Raw genomic sequence first — 17,817 nt, forward strand, 5'->3', positions numbered from 1 at the left:
TATAATACATGATTGAATTGTAATTAGTCAACGAGCACACCTTATTCACAAATCAATATTCACACGTCATCACCCATCAATACATATACCCCTAAATTAACATTCTAAAAAAACCTTTATACTAAATAAAAGAACATTGTTGTGACATCATCATTTAATAAACTTGCTTATTTGTTACTTTCAAAAAATTTCTTAAAGCTTAGTTCTTTTTTATTTAATTTATTTATGATGTCACAAATATTTTTCTTCTTAAAATTTATTTCATTTTTATTTTTATTATTTTATGATGTTATTTTTTTAAACAAAATGTTTTATTTTCTTTCCAAAACTCTAATAATTTATACATGATCTTTTAATTTTCATCATCTAAATAATTTTCTCATAATATATTTATAAATTATCCGTATATTATGCGGGTTAGTAAACCAAGTATAGAGACTATTATTTTGAGGTTATGAGTACCGTTAGACTGTCGCAACTTAAGTAACAAAAATAGGTTTTTATAACACTTTTATTAATATGCCCATATTAATATGCCCATATAGAATTAGCTGGTTATTAATATGTCTTGAGGTAGACTATTTGATATGTTAAATGAGTACTGCAAAACATCCCACGTCATCACCCATCAATACATACACCCCTAAATTCATATATTCTGTATTTCTGTATTTATCTATCATTATCAAGGCCGCCTCATGAAATTTTGGCGCTTCGAAATTCACGGCACTAATTCTATTTAACAACAAAACACCGATTTGGTTACAAATCAAAACACCGATTGTGGGTTTTTGCTATCATTATCAAAACACCGATTTTGCTATCATTATCAAAACACCGATTGTGGGTTTTTGATTTTTTAGTACATCTCGAACCGAATAGGTAATGGATTATTATAATTATTGTTGTTTTCAAGGGTTTTGATTCAGGGGTTTTGTTGTTTTTGTTGGTTTATTATAGAATTAATTATAGAACACTCATATGATTAAATAACTTTGTTACTTCATCATGCTCGTTGATTTAGGGGTTGTTTTAGTCGTTATTAAAGTTACAGTTTTATGTTGAATTAATGCAGTTTTAGTCGTTATTAAAGTTACAGATTTATGTTGTTTTAGTTGTTTTAGGGGTTGTCATCATGTACTTGTCCAAGAAGCTGCAATTTTTAATGTTACATGAGTAGGGTCGTTTTGATATTAGTAAGAATGTATCAGGTTATTATTTTCTAGCTTTAGCGGCTCATTACTAGTCCAGTTACTGCCGCTGTGGCAGCCCGCACTACTAGTGCAGATACTGCCGCTGTTGCAACTCTTGCTGCTAGTACAGTTTCCACTGTTGTAGCTATTGGATAAAGCTTCGGTTAGATTAGTTAATAATGAATTTCTTGCTGCTAGTACAGTTTCCACTGTTTTCAAAGTTTTTGTTCCTTATAGTGATTAATTGGTAATTTGAATAATCCAGATTTAGGATGGATACGAGTTGGATTTCTTTACCAAGATCTACCATTGAATATAAAAGACGTCTTGACGAATTTCTTGATTATATCTTTTATATCGAGGGTAAAAATGGACAGATATCATGTCCATGCATTGATTGCGGTAATCAAATATGGGTAGATCGGGAGGAGGCTAGAACACATCTGCTATGTGAAGGGTTTATTAAAGGTTATACAATTTTCCCTTTGAATTCCAAACCATGTGATACGCCTATGTTAGATGCTGAAGATGACATGCAAGGGTTGGTGCATGATGCCTTCCACGGGTTTGGTGAGAACAGACTAGAAAGTAAAATAGAAACTCAAAATGAAGGTCGGATTATGCCAAACACAACTACAAAAAAGTTCTATGAAGTGTTGGAAGATGCAAAGAAAGAACTATATCCAGGGTGTAAAAAGTTCTCGGTTCTTTCATTTATCATCAGACTGTATCATGGCAAGTGTGTTGGGAAATGTAGTGACAAGGGTTTCAGCTTGATGCTTGATACAGTGAGGGAAGCCTTCCCCGATGCTTCCATACCAAAGTCATTGTATGAGGTAAGGAAAATCATACGAGAGTTGGGACTTAGTTATGATAAAATTGATGCATGTCCTAACGATTGTATGCTATACTGGAAAGAAAATATCAACAAAACAAAATGCGATACATGTCACACGTCAAGGTATAAAACAAGTGAAGATTCTAAAGATGAGTCAACCACACCTAGTTCTGAAAAGAAGATTGCAGCAAAGATCTTGCGTTATTTTCCGCTCATACCACGATTGCAAAGGCTATTTATGTCATCTAAAACAGCTGCCTACATGAGATGGCACGAAGAGAGTCGCACGAAAGATGGTTATTTGAGATATCCAGCAGATACCCCAGCGTGGAAAACATTTGATTTTAAGTATCCTGATTTTGCCTGTGAATCTCGTAATGTCAGGCTTGGTTTAGCCACTGATGGGTTTAACCCTTATAGAACAATGAGTGTTTCTCATAGTACATGGCATGTTGTTTTGATGCCATACAATCTTCCTCCTTGGATGTGTATGCAACAACCTTACTTTTTTCTATCTTTACTTATACCTGGCCCATCTGCTCCTGGGAATAACATAGATGTCTATATGGAACCGTTAGTGGCCGAGTTAAAGGAGTTGTGGGATATTAATGGAGTAGAGACTTATGATGCATCAAAAAACAGTAACTTTCAGATGCGTGCATCTTTGTTATGGACGATAAGTGACTTTCCAGCTTATGCAAATTTATCAGGCTGGAGCACCAAAGGTGAACTTTCATGTCCTTCTTGCCATAGGCATACAAAAGCACAACGCTTAACTCATAGCAAAAAATATTGTTTTATGGGACATCGTCGATATTTGTCATGTGATCATTATTTCCGAAAAGATAAAAAGTCTTTTGATGGCACAGAAGAACAAGAGAGACAACCACGTGGCTTAACTGGGTCAGAAGTACTTGATGAGCTACATGGTTTTGAAATTAAGTTTGGAAAACTTGTGAAGAGCAACCCAAATCTACCATTTAACTGGAAGAAAAGAAGTATTTTTTTTGAGCTACCATACTGGAAAGATAACTTGCTACGCCATAATCTAGATGTAATGCATATTGAGAAGAATGTTTGTGACAACATCATTTGAACGCTAATGAATCAAGATAGAAAGACCAAGGATCATGTAAAAGCACGCCTTGATTTACAAGAAATGGGTATTAGGCTTGAACTTCATCCGAAAGTTCAAAATAAGAACAAAGTGTATCTTCCACCTGCTTGTTTCTCAATGGATAAAAAAGAGAAAGATATATTTTGTCGTGTGCTCAAAAAGGTGAAAGTTCCAGATGGTTATGCAGCTAATATATCAAGATGCGTAGAGTGAAAACCTCGAAAACTATCTGGCCTTAAAAGTCATGATAGCCATATTTTGATGCAGCAGCTGCTTCCCCTTGCCTTGCGAAATGTGTTGCCTAAGCACGTGCGTTATCCTAAGATGAAGCTATGTCGTTACTATAATCAATTATGCTCAAAGGTTCTTAATCCAAATGAATTGGTTCAAATGGAAATTGAGATTGGAAAAATTCTTTGTGATTTAGAAAGGATATTTCCACCATCATTCTTTGATGTCATGGTTCATCTTTCGGTTCATCTTGCTTCAGAGGCCAAATTAGGAGGACCAGTTCATTACCGTTGGATGTATCCAATCGAGAGGTATGCATTGATATCTTTGTAAATACCTTTTAAAAGGATAGAATTGAATCTTATCTTAATATTTTTGATTACTCAGGTATTTATCTACATTGAAATCTTACGTGCGAAACAAGAGTAGGCCCGAGGATTCTATTGCAGAAGGATATTTGGCTGAAGAATGTTTGTCATTTTGTTCATTGTACTTATCTGGTGATGTCGATACCATACATAATAAAACTAGCCGGAATTATGATGACGGTGGTTATGAGGATGTTATACCTATCTTTTCTATGCCGGGTCGACCGATTGGTGCTACAGTGGCAGAAGTACTAGACCTTGAAATATTGGATAAAGCACATTCATATGTGTTGTTCAATTACACTGAAGTTGATGAATTTCGAAGGTATGTAATACTAGAAGATGTGAGTTCCATGAACTATATTATATTTACTCTTACTGTTGCTATCATTATTATAATCTTTTAACATTGTAGAGAAAACCTGGCGATTTTTCGACATGAAAATCGGAAATTACGACAGCATCAGCTTGAACGTTTACATAGTGAGAAATTTGAGTCGTGGTTTCAAGATCATGTAAGGAATAGACATATGTGTATTAATTTTGAAATACAATTATAATGATGTAACATTTTCAAGCTTCTAATTGTCGGATTTATAAAAAAGAAATTAACACATCAAGTTTGCCTTAATTCATTCAGGTTGAGGAGGGGATCATAGAATCACAGAGGATTTGAGGAACTTGGCAAGTCGTCCAACTGAGTATGTGAATAAATATAAGGGATTTATCATAAATGGTTTCAAATTTCACACAAAAGACCTAGAGGAGAATAGGAAAACACAAAACAGTGGAGTTATGCTTGACGCCATGACAAATAGCTTCTCGAGTGCCAGAGATAACAATCCTATCGTAGGTGATGTAACTTACTACGGGGTTTTGAATGATATCATTGAGTTACAGTATGCTGTTGACAAGAAAGTAGTTTTGTTCCATTGTGATTGGATCTCAAATGGTTCAAGGAAAAAAGAAGATGAGAATGGGTTTACTCTACTTAATTTTAAAGGTTTGAAGCCTCATAATGAGCCTTTTATACTAGCTTCTCAAGCACAACAAGTATTTTATGTTGCAGATCCCGTTGACAAGGGATGGAAAGTTGTGATCAAGACAACGCCGAGAGATTATTATGACATGAATGAACAAACATGTCTTGATGATGTGGAATCGCATTTGCAAAGTGAGACATCTATGGGTCCTCAATGTGATGAATATTTGAATATTGAGTTGGTTAGAAAAGGTTTAAAGGGAACTGTTGTTGACAATAATACTTACTATACTAGCTAAATAGCTCGATGGTTTTTGTAACACGCAGAACTATTCCTAAAAGTGAAGACCGTTCCTTGAGGTCTGCACTTTGTTTTGCACAGTATGTTTATTTGTTTATACATAGTACATGCCAAATGGTATTGATTTTAGGATGTCCTTATGTTAAGAGGAAATTGGTTATGGTTTACTTGTTTTAATTATATTGAAGATGTATGAATCCCAAAATTGATTTATATTTTGGTTAGTAGTGATTCTGTTACCATTATGCGCATACATCAAAAAAAAATTATTTTGGATTTTTGGCATTCCAAGTCTTGGCCAAATTATATTTTTGCTCAGATTATTTGCTTTAGGTTGCTTTTTAGCTAAATGCAGGATGGCCACAAGTGCAATCAGCAAGCAATACATGTGTGTTCTTGAATCCATGAACTCCAAAAATGGAAAACCTTCTAAACAGGTGAATACCATTGCCCTTATATATCTGATTTTAAAACAATAACTGTTGTAGTGAAACTTAATTTAGTCGCGCAATAAATATCTATATAATACATCATTAGATGTATTTATATGATTTGAAGGTCATTTAGATAGTCACAAAGACGCAGGTAGCCTATTTGACCTCTGTAGGAGTATTTGAGTGATTTTTTAAGTCCCAATTAGTCCATATGATATCTGCACTTTTAGACGTTTGACTCGTAAGAGAGTCAACTGTTGGAATTTGAATGCTTAATCTGATTGAAATGTTACAGTTGGAAATTATCGCTCTATAGTGTATGCCATTTTATGTATCAATATTAATTAAAGGTCATTTATAGAGTCTTGCATATATCAACTATCATATGGTTTATCTCATAATCAGTTGGGTATACTCTAAGGCCTCAGTCTCGAGCTTTCACCCGTTTTTTGTTCGTGTTAGCTTAGCTAGTTTGGTTTTATTGTATATATTTAATGTATTTCAGTTTTCTATGGTTGGAGTTTCGATGGAGTGGGAAGGATTTCAGGACTAGATTACAATTAGGCAAATGACTAATTATTTCATCATCTTTGTGAGATTGTATTACTTAGATCAGATGTATCAAAATCCTACTATGACCTAAGTTGTTTCTACTTGTTTATATTCAATTGCTGACAATTCATTTAGTTTTGTGATTTGGGCTGTCGAAATGATTCGTTTTGTGTTTAGTTGGACTGGTGCACAAAACAACGCAACCTTGTCAGACTAGAGATGCACTGCGCAAAGCCTTCATGAAAATTGTTTGATTAAATGGCTGAATGGAAATACATGTCGCTAGTGTTTGGCTGAAACTATTACTTGGTTGCTTCCCTACCGAACCAATTCTGATCAGTATTAGTTTGGCTCGGTATTGATTGTGTACTTGCTTGGTTATTTGCTCAGTTATTTGCTTGGTTCATTACCATCTGCTAGGTACTTCTTGTGTTGCTAAGTATTTGCTTCTCGGTATAAGTTTGTTGCTCAATCAACTAATTTGTTTGGTTTTTTTAAACTAGCCGAAGAGCGAGCATAATCTTCTCGGTGAATTTGAGTTCAAAGTGAAAACTGGGCCAATTTTGCTTAGTATTAATAGGTTGTTATTTTTGTCAAACAACCCCGCCTATTTTCTGATCAGAATATTTTGCTCAGCAGGTGATACTTGTTAGTTGCTAAAATTGTTTTAATGACCAGGATCTAATGTTAAACGAGAAGCACAACATACCCAAATGAGTGATATACATGCCCATAAATCGAAAGGAAAGGATCAGCTGAACCGTTCAAAGTTTCAAGATGAGAATGGACTATCTGATGTGGATGTTACAGAATCAGCAAAACTCAAAAAGATTAGAAAGTATCACAGAAACAAAGCAGGTTCAAAAGCTATGCTGGATGTTGAAGTTAATAATGGACTATCTGGTGCAGGATTGGGAAAGCGACCATCTTGCCTTTTGTGTGAAAGCATGTACAGTAGCTAAACGTTGATGGAATAAAATGAGGTTTCAATGTCCAGGTAAAATCTACAGATTGAGAAATAAATGCATCCATTTTTGGTCTTAGTTGTAGATGGGGAAGAGCCTATTAACGTCGAAGTAGGGGAAACAAAAGAAGAGATGACGACTCAAGAAAAGGTAAAGACGGCTGATGAGGAAGCCTTGGTCAAGGAAGAAACTCATACTGTGACCAAAGAGGAAGTCGTCCCTGAAGAAACTCCAGGGACGAAAGAGGTAGTTGTCCCAGAGGATGCGCCAGTGACCGAGGAAGCTAAAGAAGCCGTTGAGAATGGTGAAATGCCAACTGAGGTTGTTGCGACCACTGAAGTTGCAGCAGAGGAATAGAGTTAAAAGATCTCAGAATTGGATATGTTATATTTATGTTATAACTTCGGTTTTTAGTATGGTCGAAATTTCGGTTTTCTAATTTCTATTTTGTCATGATTGGATTATAAGGAGTGGGCCGTTGGGCACCACTTTGGTCTAAATTAATATTAAATTTAGAAGTTTATTTTGTAATACCCCTAAAATATCGAGTTGATTAATAATATTAATGAGTATGATGTGGACTTAGAATTTGTAATAGTTATGTAAAGAAAAAACTTATTCAGTTAAAAGATTTGGATGCAAATTGTTAGTACTAAAATTGGTACACAAGCTATCTTTTGGTTCTTTCTACACTGAAAATCTTCTTAATTATATCATAAGGATTGAATTTTCATGAAAATATTAGTATCTTTTCCCGACTCATCCCGAATTGAATCCTCATAACCGTTCTTGGACTTGTACATCCATTGACATGTTCATAATTGATAGATCTGAATAAATGCATTGCCTTATAACTTGATCAAATCAACAAGCTTTATGTTTGTGAAAAGTTCTTTCAAGAAGTAGTCATTGCAATATCTTCTTTTGGACCAGAAAAAACTGAGTATGCATCATGAAAAAAATGTATACATAACAAATTGATGAATGATGAAAACAAATTTACCTAACATTTTTAAGGTTACAAAGTTTAAGTGTCAAATATCCTATTAAATTATGTTATAAAATAAATCTCTAAGGAATAAGCATTAATTCTATAAAATTGATGTTAAATTACTTAAATATAAAGTGTCCTATTATGGTGTATTATAATAAAACATAACTAATAAGAGTCCTATAAAAGTTATAGTTAATAAAACGTTTGACGAATTAGCGTTTTATAAAACTGATGTTTTATGACTCAAATATCAAGTGCCCTATTATAGTATATTGTAATAAAGCCACACTGGTTAAGCGTCCTATAATGGTTAAAGTTTTAAGACGCAAGTTTCAAGTGTCCTATTAAGTTATTGTGTGATAAAACTCTAGCAAATAAATGTCCTATAAAACTGATGTTTTATGACTCAAATATCAAATGTCCCATTACGATGTATCATAATAATACCACAATGATTAAACGTCCTATAAAGGTCAAAGTTTTAAGACCCAAGTGTCACATGTCCTATTAAGTTATATTCTAATATGACTTCGACAAGAAAAGGTCATATAATATAGAGTTGTTATGGCTTTAGTACCAAGGGTCCTATTAGGTTGTGTTATAATAGGACCTCAGTGTTCAGGTGTCCTATTACATTATCACATAAGAGGACACTACCAACTAAACGTCTTATAAAGTAATTTATTAGGATCCATATTTTAAGTGTCCTATTAAGTTATATGATAATAGGACACCATAAAGTCATCTATCCTATTGAATAACTTCTTAGGACACCTTTTAAGTAGCATATGTTATATAAGGACCCAAAACGCTCATCCGTCCTATTAAATAGTTTTTTAGGACACTATTTTCATAGCGTCCCACACAAAGGGTCCTATAAAGCCTTTTTTGTTGTAGTGTATACTAGTGTCTTAAGAAATGTCATTATGTCTTGTCAAATGTCATAATATATATAGTAGTCTTTTTTGTCCTTATAAATTGTCCAAATAAAATGATTCTTTTAATAATGTCACATTTTGATGTTTATATCCGCTAAGTCATTGTCATACAAATATATAATTCATCATTTATAAAGTCCATTAGTCTTTGTATTTATATATATATATATATATTTAATGTCCTTATTAAGTCGATGATATATATATATATTTAGGTCCATTTTAAATTAATTCGTGTATATATATCTCCATATCATTATGATATTACGACAATTTTGGATTCAATTACAAGCGACACTAAATAACCAACCCAAAATTAACTTTGACCAAAAATTCTGATTTTAACTTTACTTGTCCTAATTTTGACCTTCTAAAATTCTTAACTCATTTTGACCATCAAAGTCCAAATAAACACAAACATGACCAAAATCTAATTTTAATAAATCAAATCTTAATACAATTTTGACGAAAAGTCCAACTAATATCCAAACCCTTAACTTTGAACAATCAAAAATCCAAATGATACCAAAAACCAAATTTTGAATCAAAAGATAAATTCTGGCCGGTTTGACCAGCGTTGACCGACGGTTGACCAGCGTTGACCGACGGTTGACCAGCGTTGACCGAATCAAAACTCAAGAACAAGTCTAAATCCAAACACAATACGTAATTCCAATCACTTTTATAACTCGCATCTAAGCTAGATTTACCCAAAAACATTCAAAAAGCATATATATTTTCAGTTTTATAAGTTTTCGGCTCATATACTTATGAACAATAACCAACCTCATAATACAAACACCAAATCTTATACAAAAGATGATTTTCGGATCTTCAAGGCTTCAAATCCAAGGATTTCGGACCTAACATCTTGGATTTATGGTTACACACAAACCTAAATACCCGAAAAGTGTATAACAATGTAAAAAGATTTCGGATTTCAAGAGATTTCGGTTCAATGTTTTTGGATCTAACCGATTTTGGCTCAAACTTTTCGAATTTCAAGACTCATGGCTCAAAGATTTCGGATCTAATAAAGGTTTCCGGATCTAAAAATGTGCATATATATAGCCGAAATACATGAGAAAATCAGATCAATATACTTATAAATACATAGTCGAGATTTATAAGAAAATATGAGAGAAGATTCGTGATTTTGATGATACAAGGCCGATTGACATAAAGATCTAAGTAAATCTTGCCAAAAATAAAAGAAAATAAGAAAAGAAGAAGAAAGTCGTGGTGGTTTGTGGTGGCTGAGTGGCGGTTCAGTGGTGGTTGTGGGTGGCTGCCGAAAATTGGGAGAGAGGGAGAAAGAGGGACGGTTGAGAGAGGAGAGAAAGAGAGGGAGGAGTGTGTGGAATGAGAGATTAGGGTTAGGAGTTTTTAGGGTTTTGTCTTCATTTATTTTTTTTATATTTATCTAACATCCTTAGCTCTCTTCCTTTGACTTCCATTAAAAAGAGTTTGACCCGACAATTCCAGAAAACCCGAGACCCGTTAATTCATTTTGTCGACATATTTGATTGTAACTTTTCAATAGCTTTCTAACGGATACAAACATGTATATATATTTTGTTTAATAAATTTTTAATTAAATAAATTTTAAGTATTTCACTTAATTTGGAATTTCCACAAGACAACTAGTATTTTTCCTGTTCTCAAGCCCACGCATAATTTTTCTAAATTCTAAATGCTCATAAAGCCCCAATGAAACATAAATCCACTCATTCCATTAATAATTCCTTAAAGACTAATGACATTCACGCCTTTAAATTACATATTCTAACTATAAGTCGCGTATATGAACGGATTGAACTAAAAATGATCAGAAAAGTACATCGAGAAAATATACTCAGATGACGGTTGTCACAATAAGCATGAAGAAAACATATATTTTCTTTTTAAGAATGAGAGTCTCCCAAATTCAACTATTTATCGAGATAAACAAAACTGTAACCAAGTTCAAGTAGCGAATTCAGACCATCATAATTCAAAAGAAATAAAAACTTGTTTCATTCGATGACTATAACAAATATTAACAAAGATTATCTTAAAAAAAATGTCGGATAAAAAGAATTAAAGTAAAATTTATTCTCCTTTGACTTTGAAAAACCAAAACCATATAAATTTTCAATTGTTTAGAAGTCATGAAGGTTTAGTAGGCCGAAGTTATCTACATATTGTAATATGTTTATACTTTATATGATGAAAGCAAATACATCAAACTTTAGACGCAGGACAAAAAAACTTTAACTTTGATCGGCCAACAAAAAATTAGTTTAGGTTTATGAGCGTGCTAATAATGTTTTATTAAAGTAAGAATATAAAATATTGTAACATCCCACCGTTGACGGAAACATGAGGTGTCATAAAAAGTACAACACGACATGAAATTACATAGATACTACTAAATGAAATAGAATATAATACATATATTCCCAAAAACACGAGTTCAAAGTCATAACAGTGCTAAAATAGCTTATTACAACCAAGTCCATAAAGAAATAATCCAAGGCATGTAGCCTTAAAGTCTGACAATTACTAAGGAATACTAATCTCCGAAGTCCAGCCTAGCATAGCAATCCTTATCCCTGATTAGCCTGAGCACCTAAAAAGTATACTAAAATGTGTCAACACAAAGGTTGGTGAGTTCGTAGGTTTTATGTCAAAAGTCTAGTCAAAGAAATAAGTCTTTTGTCGATTCTTTTAAGTCTAAACAAGTAATAGTTCAATATATAACGAGCAGAGTTACGCCATAATAAGTCCAATGTCTCAATGTCTCAAAGTCCGGCCTTACGGTACCCGCCTTAGTCCAAAGTCTCAAAGTCTCAAGTCTCCAATACACACAAAAAGCACGTCAATTAAGCACATCATTAAGCACAACGACAAACACATATTCACATACATACAACAAGACAGAAGCACGTCAAATGGCATAAGTAACTCTATACGCACAGGCTCAACACTGAACATAAACAGAAATCGACAAAACTGTTTAAAAAGAACAAGTATACTTTTTCACCCCAAAGCATGTAAAAAGAGGGGCTACGAAACTCACCTGAAAGCAACACAAGTATAAGTACCCTAGATCAACGAACAAGAACACAAACAGTCAGATATACTCGAAACAAGCTCATCTGCCCAACAGTCCTACATTGTTCACAAGTCACTCCATAAGAACTTAATTAATTGCACAAGTCCATGTCTTATACTAGTGTCTTAGGAAATGTCATTATGTCTCGTCAAATGTCATACTATTATTAATAGTCTTACTGTCCTTATAAATTATCCATGTGAAATGCTTCTTTTTAATAATGTCACATTCGAAATGTTTATATCTTGTCATCTATTTATATGGAATATAATTATAATATATGTTAAGTCCGATAAGTCGTTAATAATTGTTATACAAATGTATAATTTATATAATCCTTTCAAAGTCTTTTTAGATATATATATTTAGTCATATGTCCATGCTAGATTTGATCCTTATATACAAATATATTTGTCCATATCAATTTTTAATTCTTGTATATATATATATATCTAATAAGCCTTTGTGTATACATTTATATATATCCATATTGATTTATTCTTTCAATTAAATTTTGACCCAAAACTTAATTTTGACTAACAATACCAAAACTATAATTTTGACTAAATCAAATTTTAATCCAAGTATAACTAAAAGTCCAAATAACCAAAAATAACTTAAACTCTAATTTTTTTCCAAAAGAACCAAAACCGACTGATTAAAAATCTGCCCTTTGACCGAGGTTTGACCGGCGTTGACCGGTGTTGACCAACAGTTTGACCAAGTTGACCGAACCAAAAAGCAAGAACAATACTAGATTCGACTACAAGGAGGAGTTTCAAACCGATTTCAAGACTAAAAATCATTAATATGCCACGGATCTAAACTCGATCCAACCGAAAACTAAACAAATGTCTCATACAATTCGAATCTATACAATATTTTGGGTTTGTTGAGGATTTCGGGTTCAAGTTCCCGGATCTAACAAGATTTCGGTCCATAGTTTCCGGATTTGAAGATTCCGGGCTTATAGATTCAAGATTCAAAGGATTTCAGAGCCAAACATTCCGGATCTAACGGTTTTCGGATCCATGGTTACACATAAACACTTAGACAACTGAAATACATCTATATTTATGATGAGATTTCGGAATTCAAAGGTATTTTGCTCAAACATCTCGGATCTAAAGAATTTCGCATATATATACATATACGTATACTCATATACAACCGAAAATAAGTTATTTTGTGAAGAAAGATATCGGATCTATTTATTTTTATACATCCATAAACCGATTTAAACATAAATACATAATATAAACCGATCCATATATATATATTTTTCCAAAACTTTTGTATTTGAGACAAGAAAGAAGAAGAAGAATCGATATATACATCCTTTTGTAAATAAATTTCGGATCTAAGTGTTTGTATCTAAACATAGTCGAAAAATGTATGAAGAAATCATGATTTTCAAGAAGAAAAATTTAGGATCAAAGATCCTTTCATTACTTACCAAAATCCACAAGAAAATGAAGAAAAGATTGAAGATCGATGGTGGATCGATAGGGGTTTGTGGCGGCCGGATTTTGAGAGAAAGAAGAGGAGGGGGATGGCTAGAGAGGAGAGGGAGGAGAGGAGTGTGTGTGTGTGAGAGAGAGTGAAATGAAAAATGGGAGGCTAGGGTTAGGGTTTCAAGGGTTTTGTTCCTTCCCATCCCTACTTTGACCGAGTTTGACCCTTCTTGACCTCACTAAAACTCGTTTGACTCGACCATTCAAGAAGACTCATGACCCGAAAAATTTATTTTGTTGACATATTTGAATGAAATTTTTCAATAGCTTTCCAACAAATATAAACATGGCTATATTTGTTCATTAAATTTTTAATTGATTAAATTTTAAGTATTTCACTTAATTTGGCATTTCCACAAGATAACTAGTATTCATCCTGTTCTCGAGTCCACGTACAATTTTTCTAAAGTCTAAGTGCTCACAAAGCCCGAAATAAACACAAATCCATCTATTCCAAGATAAAATCTTAAAGTCTAACGACGTAAATAAACGAAACAACTAAAAGTGACCGGGAAAGTAATTCAGAAAAGTACGTTCAGATGACGGTTGTCACAAATATGGAGAGAATGAATTATCTTTTCATTAACCACTATGGGATATATATACACATAAGTTTCGAGTAGGCTCCAAGAAAATTAAAACATTAGGAAATTAAATTTCTTAATAAAACAACCACAATATAATTATTTACAATAGAAACATATATGCAAAGGGTTTTTCTACTATGTGCCCATTAGACACATAATACTTTTTATATTTCATCTATAAAAAATTATCGCAATTAATGAGAAAGTTATATTTTTTCTATACCAATTGTACCCCTTATATATGTGACGTTAATGAACTCAATTCCTAAGCCATATATTAATTGTAAAGATTTTCACTAGATTTACATGTATCTTGACAATTAAATGTGATATCAATCTCGATAAATTGTGATTCAATATATATTTTACGAAGACACATGTATTAATTTTAGTGTCAAACATCATTTTCTTTTTTTTAACGACATTCTAATATACTCATTGTTAGAAATATTATTTCTAGTAGTTGATTTATATCTCATCATATTTTGTACATAGGCACATGACGATCTTCTTCAGCTAAATCCAACTTATCGTCAATTAGGATCTCGTCCATAGGCACATGACGATCTTCTTCAGGTAGACATTTTCTAAGGTGAGACACATGAAATACGTCATGAACTCCCTTAAGCTCTTTCGAAAGTCTCAATCGATAAGCTACTTCGCCAACTCTTTCTAGTATCTCAAAAGGCCCAATAAATCTAGGTCCAAGTTTTTCACTCTTGACAAATCTAACCACTCCTTTCCAAGGGGAAACCTTAAGAAGTACACGGTCCCCAACATTGAATTCTAAAGGTCTACGTATGACGTCGACATACTTCTTTTTTCGTTCACGTGCTAATCTAAGCCGCTCTTTAATCTGGATTATTTTCTCGGCAGTCTCTTCAATAAGCTTACGCCCAACCAACTGGCTATCGCCAAAGTCAGACCATGCGACAGGTGATCTACACTTCCGTCCATACAATGCCTTGAAAGGAGCCATATTAATACTCGCGTGATAACTATTGTTGTAAGGGAATTCTATCAAATGTAGATGGTCATCCCAGTTACCACCAAAATCTAAGACACAGGCTCTCAACATGTCTTCTAAAGTCTGAATCATACGTTCACTCTGACCATCAGTTTGAGGATGGTACGCCGTACTCATGTCTATCCTAGTCCCAAAGGCCTTCTGAAACCCTCGCCAAAACTAAGAATTAAAGCGAGTATCTCTGTCTGAAATAATCGAAACTGGTACGCCATGTTTTAATACGACTTCCTTTTCATACTTCCTCACCAATTTCTCTGTGGGATCTTTTTCATGAATGGCTAGGAAATGAGCAGACTTTGTCAATCTATCGACGATCACCCATATCATATCATGACCCTCCTTCGTCCTAGGTAGTTTGGTAATGAAATCCATAGTTATGTTCTCCCACTTCCATTCAGGAATTTCTGGTTGTCTGAGTAATCCCGCAGGCTTTTGATGTTCTGCTTTCACTTGTAGACATGTCAAGCATCGACTTACAAACTCAGCAACATCTTTCTTCATGTCAGGCCACCGATATAACTCACACAAATCATAGTACATCTTGTCGGTGCCCGAATGTACCGAATACCTTGTATTATGAGCTTCGTTCAATATCAATGTTCGTAAATCACCCGTTGAAGGAACCCATAGTCTGTCCACGAAATACAAGCCATCATCGTCTCTTCTATCTAAATGTTGTCCCATTCCTCGTAGTTCCCTCTTAAGAAGATCTTCATCGCCAACAACCACCAATTGTGCTTCTATGATCTGATCTCTAACACGTACTCTTCTAGGCTTAATCCTTTCCTTACAACTTAAGGCATCGGCCACTACATTGGCTTTCCCCGGATGATAACGAATGTCACAGTCATAATCACTGAGTAACTCAAGCCATCTTCGTTGTCTCATATTCAAATCTTGTTGATTGAAAATATGTTGTAAACTCTTGTGATCCGTGTAGATTACACACTTGGTTCCATACAAATAATGCCTCCAACACTTTAATGCAAAAACCACTGCTCCTAATTCCAAGTCATGGGTGGTGTAATTCTTCTCATGGGCCTTCAATTGTCGTGAGGCGTAAGCAATCACTTTGCCTCTTTGCATGAGCACATAACCTAATCCTTGACCCGATGCATCGCAATACACCACAAAGTCATCAGATCCTTCAGGCAAACTCAAAATCGGCGCATTACATAGCTTATCTTTCAAGATTTGAAACGCTGCCTCTTGTTTTTCACCCCAGACATACGGCCTATCCTTCTAAGTTAATTGCGTAAGCGGCAACGCAATCTTAGAGAAATTCTCGATGAACTTTCTATACTAGCCAGCCAATCCAAGAAATTGTCTGACTTTAGTCGGTGTCTCTGGTGTTCTCCAGTTCTTGATTGAATCAATCTTGCTAGGATCCACGTGTATTCCATCCTTGCTCACGACATGTCCCAGAAAGTGTACCTCATCAAGCCAAAACTCACATTTAGAAAATTTTCCATACAGTTTTTCCTTTCTCAGTAATTCCAGTACCTTCCCTAGATGTTCAGCATGTTCTTCCTTTGTCTTCGAGTAAATTAGGATGTCGTCGATGAAAACAATTACAAACTTATCCAAATACGGTCGACACACTCTATTCATCAGATCCATGAATACTGCCGGAGCGTTAGTCAATCCAAAAGGCATCACTGTGAACTCAAAATGTCCATATCTTATTCTAAAAGCAGTCATTGGTATATCGTCCTCGTGTACACGTAGTTGATGATACCCTGAACGTAAGTCAATTTTTGAGAAACACATCGCACCGTGAAGTTGATCGAACAGAGCATCAATCCTAGGAAGCGGATAACGGTTCTTTACTTTTAACTTATTCAACTCACGGTAGTCGATACACATGCGAAAAGAGCCATCCTTCTTTTTGACGAATAAGACAGGTGCTCCCCACGGTGACTGGCTAGGTCTAATGAATCCTTTGTCTTGAAGTTCTTTTAATTGCGTGGCCAATTCCTGTAATTCAGTTGTTGCTAATCTATAGGGGGATTTTGCTATAGGAGCTGCATTAGGAACGAGACTAACGCGAAAATCAAGTTGTCGAGACGGAGGTAAGCCAATTAAATCATCAGGGAAGACATCCTGATAGTCCCGAACGACGGGGACATCAATCAAGCTAACCTCTTTAGCAGACGCAATCATGACACGACCCTCAAAAGAATCAGACACCTCGCCCTGAACTTCTAGTATCTCGCCATTTGGTAAGGGAATTCTAACAATTTTTGCACTACATAGAATCGTCGCATCGACCAAAGACATCCAGTCCATACCAACAATAACGTCAAAACTTCCCATTTCAAATGGTACTAAGTCAATAAGGAAAGCATGATTATTAAGAACTAATGTGCACGAATGAATGACTTGGTCTAATCTGACTAACCCACCATTAGCCATTTCTACGTCAAAACATAAATACATAGGGCTCGGCTTAGCACTCAATAAAGGAACGAAACTAATCGCGACAAAACTATAATCAGCTCCAGAATCAAAGAGAACAGTAGCATAATGACCATTTAGAAGAAAAGTGCCTGCAACAACGTTCGGGTCGTTGCGAGCCTCGGCAGCATTTAGAACAAAAGCACGACCTCTGGCAGCTGGAGCCTGATTGCCCCTATTTTGATTGGGTCCAGTAATCTGTAGCTGGTTAGGATGAATTGC

The 17,817-nt window shown here is 34.5% G+C and overlaps 1 protein-coding gene across 1 annotated transcript; it reads left to right on the plus strand.

Moving 5' to 3' along the window:
* The first annotated feature begins 1,465 nt into the window (after positions 1-1,465).
* LOC122580743 lies at positions 1,466-3,127 on the plus strand. The gene has a single exon (XM_043752963.1). The coding sequence runs from the start codon at positions 1,466-1,468 to the stop codon at positions 3,125-3,127; it is 1,662 nt and encodes a 553-aa protein (XP_043608898.1).
* Positions 3,128-17,817: the final 14,690 nt, after the last annotated feature.

This window comes from Erigeron canadensis, chromosome 1 (assembly GCF_010389155.1).
Source record: "Erigeron canadensis isolate Cc75 chromosome 1, C_canadensis_v1, whole genome shotgun sequence".
Taxonomy (NCBI): Eukaryota; Viridiplantae; Streptophyta; class Magnoliopsida; order Asterales; family Asteraceae; genus Erigeron; species Erigeron canadensis.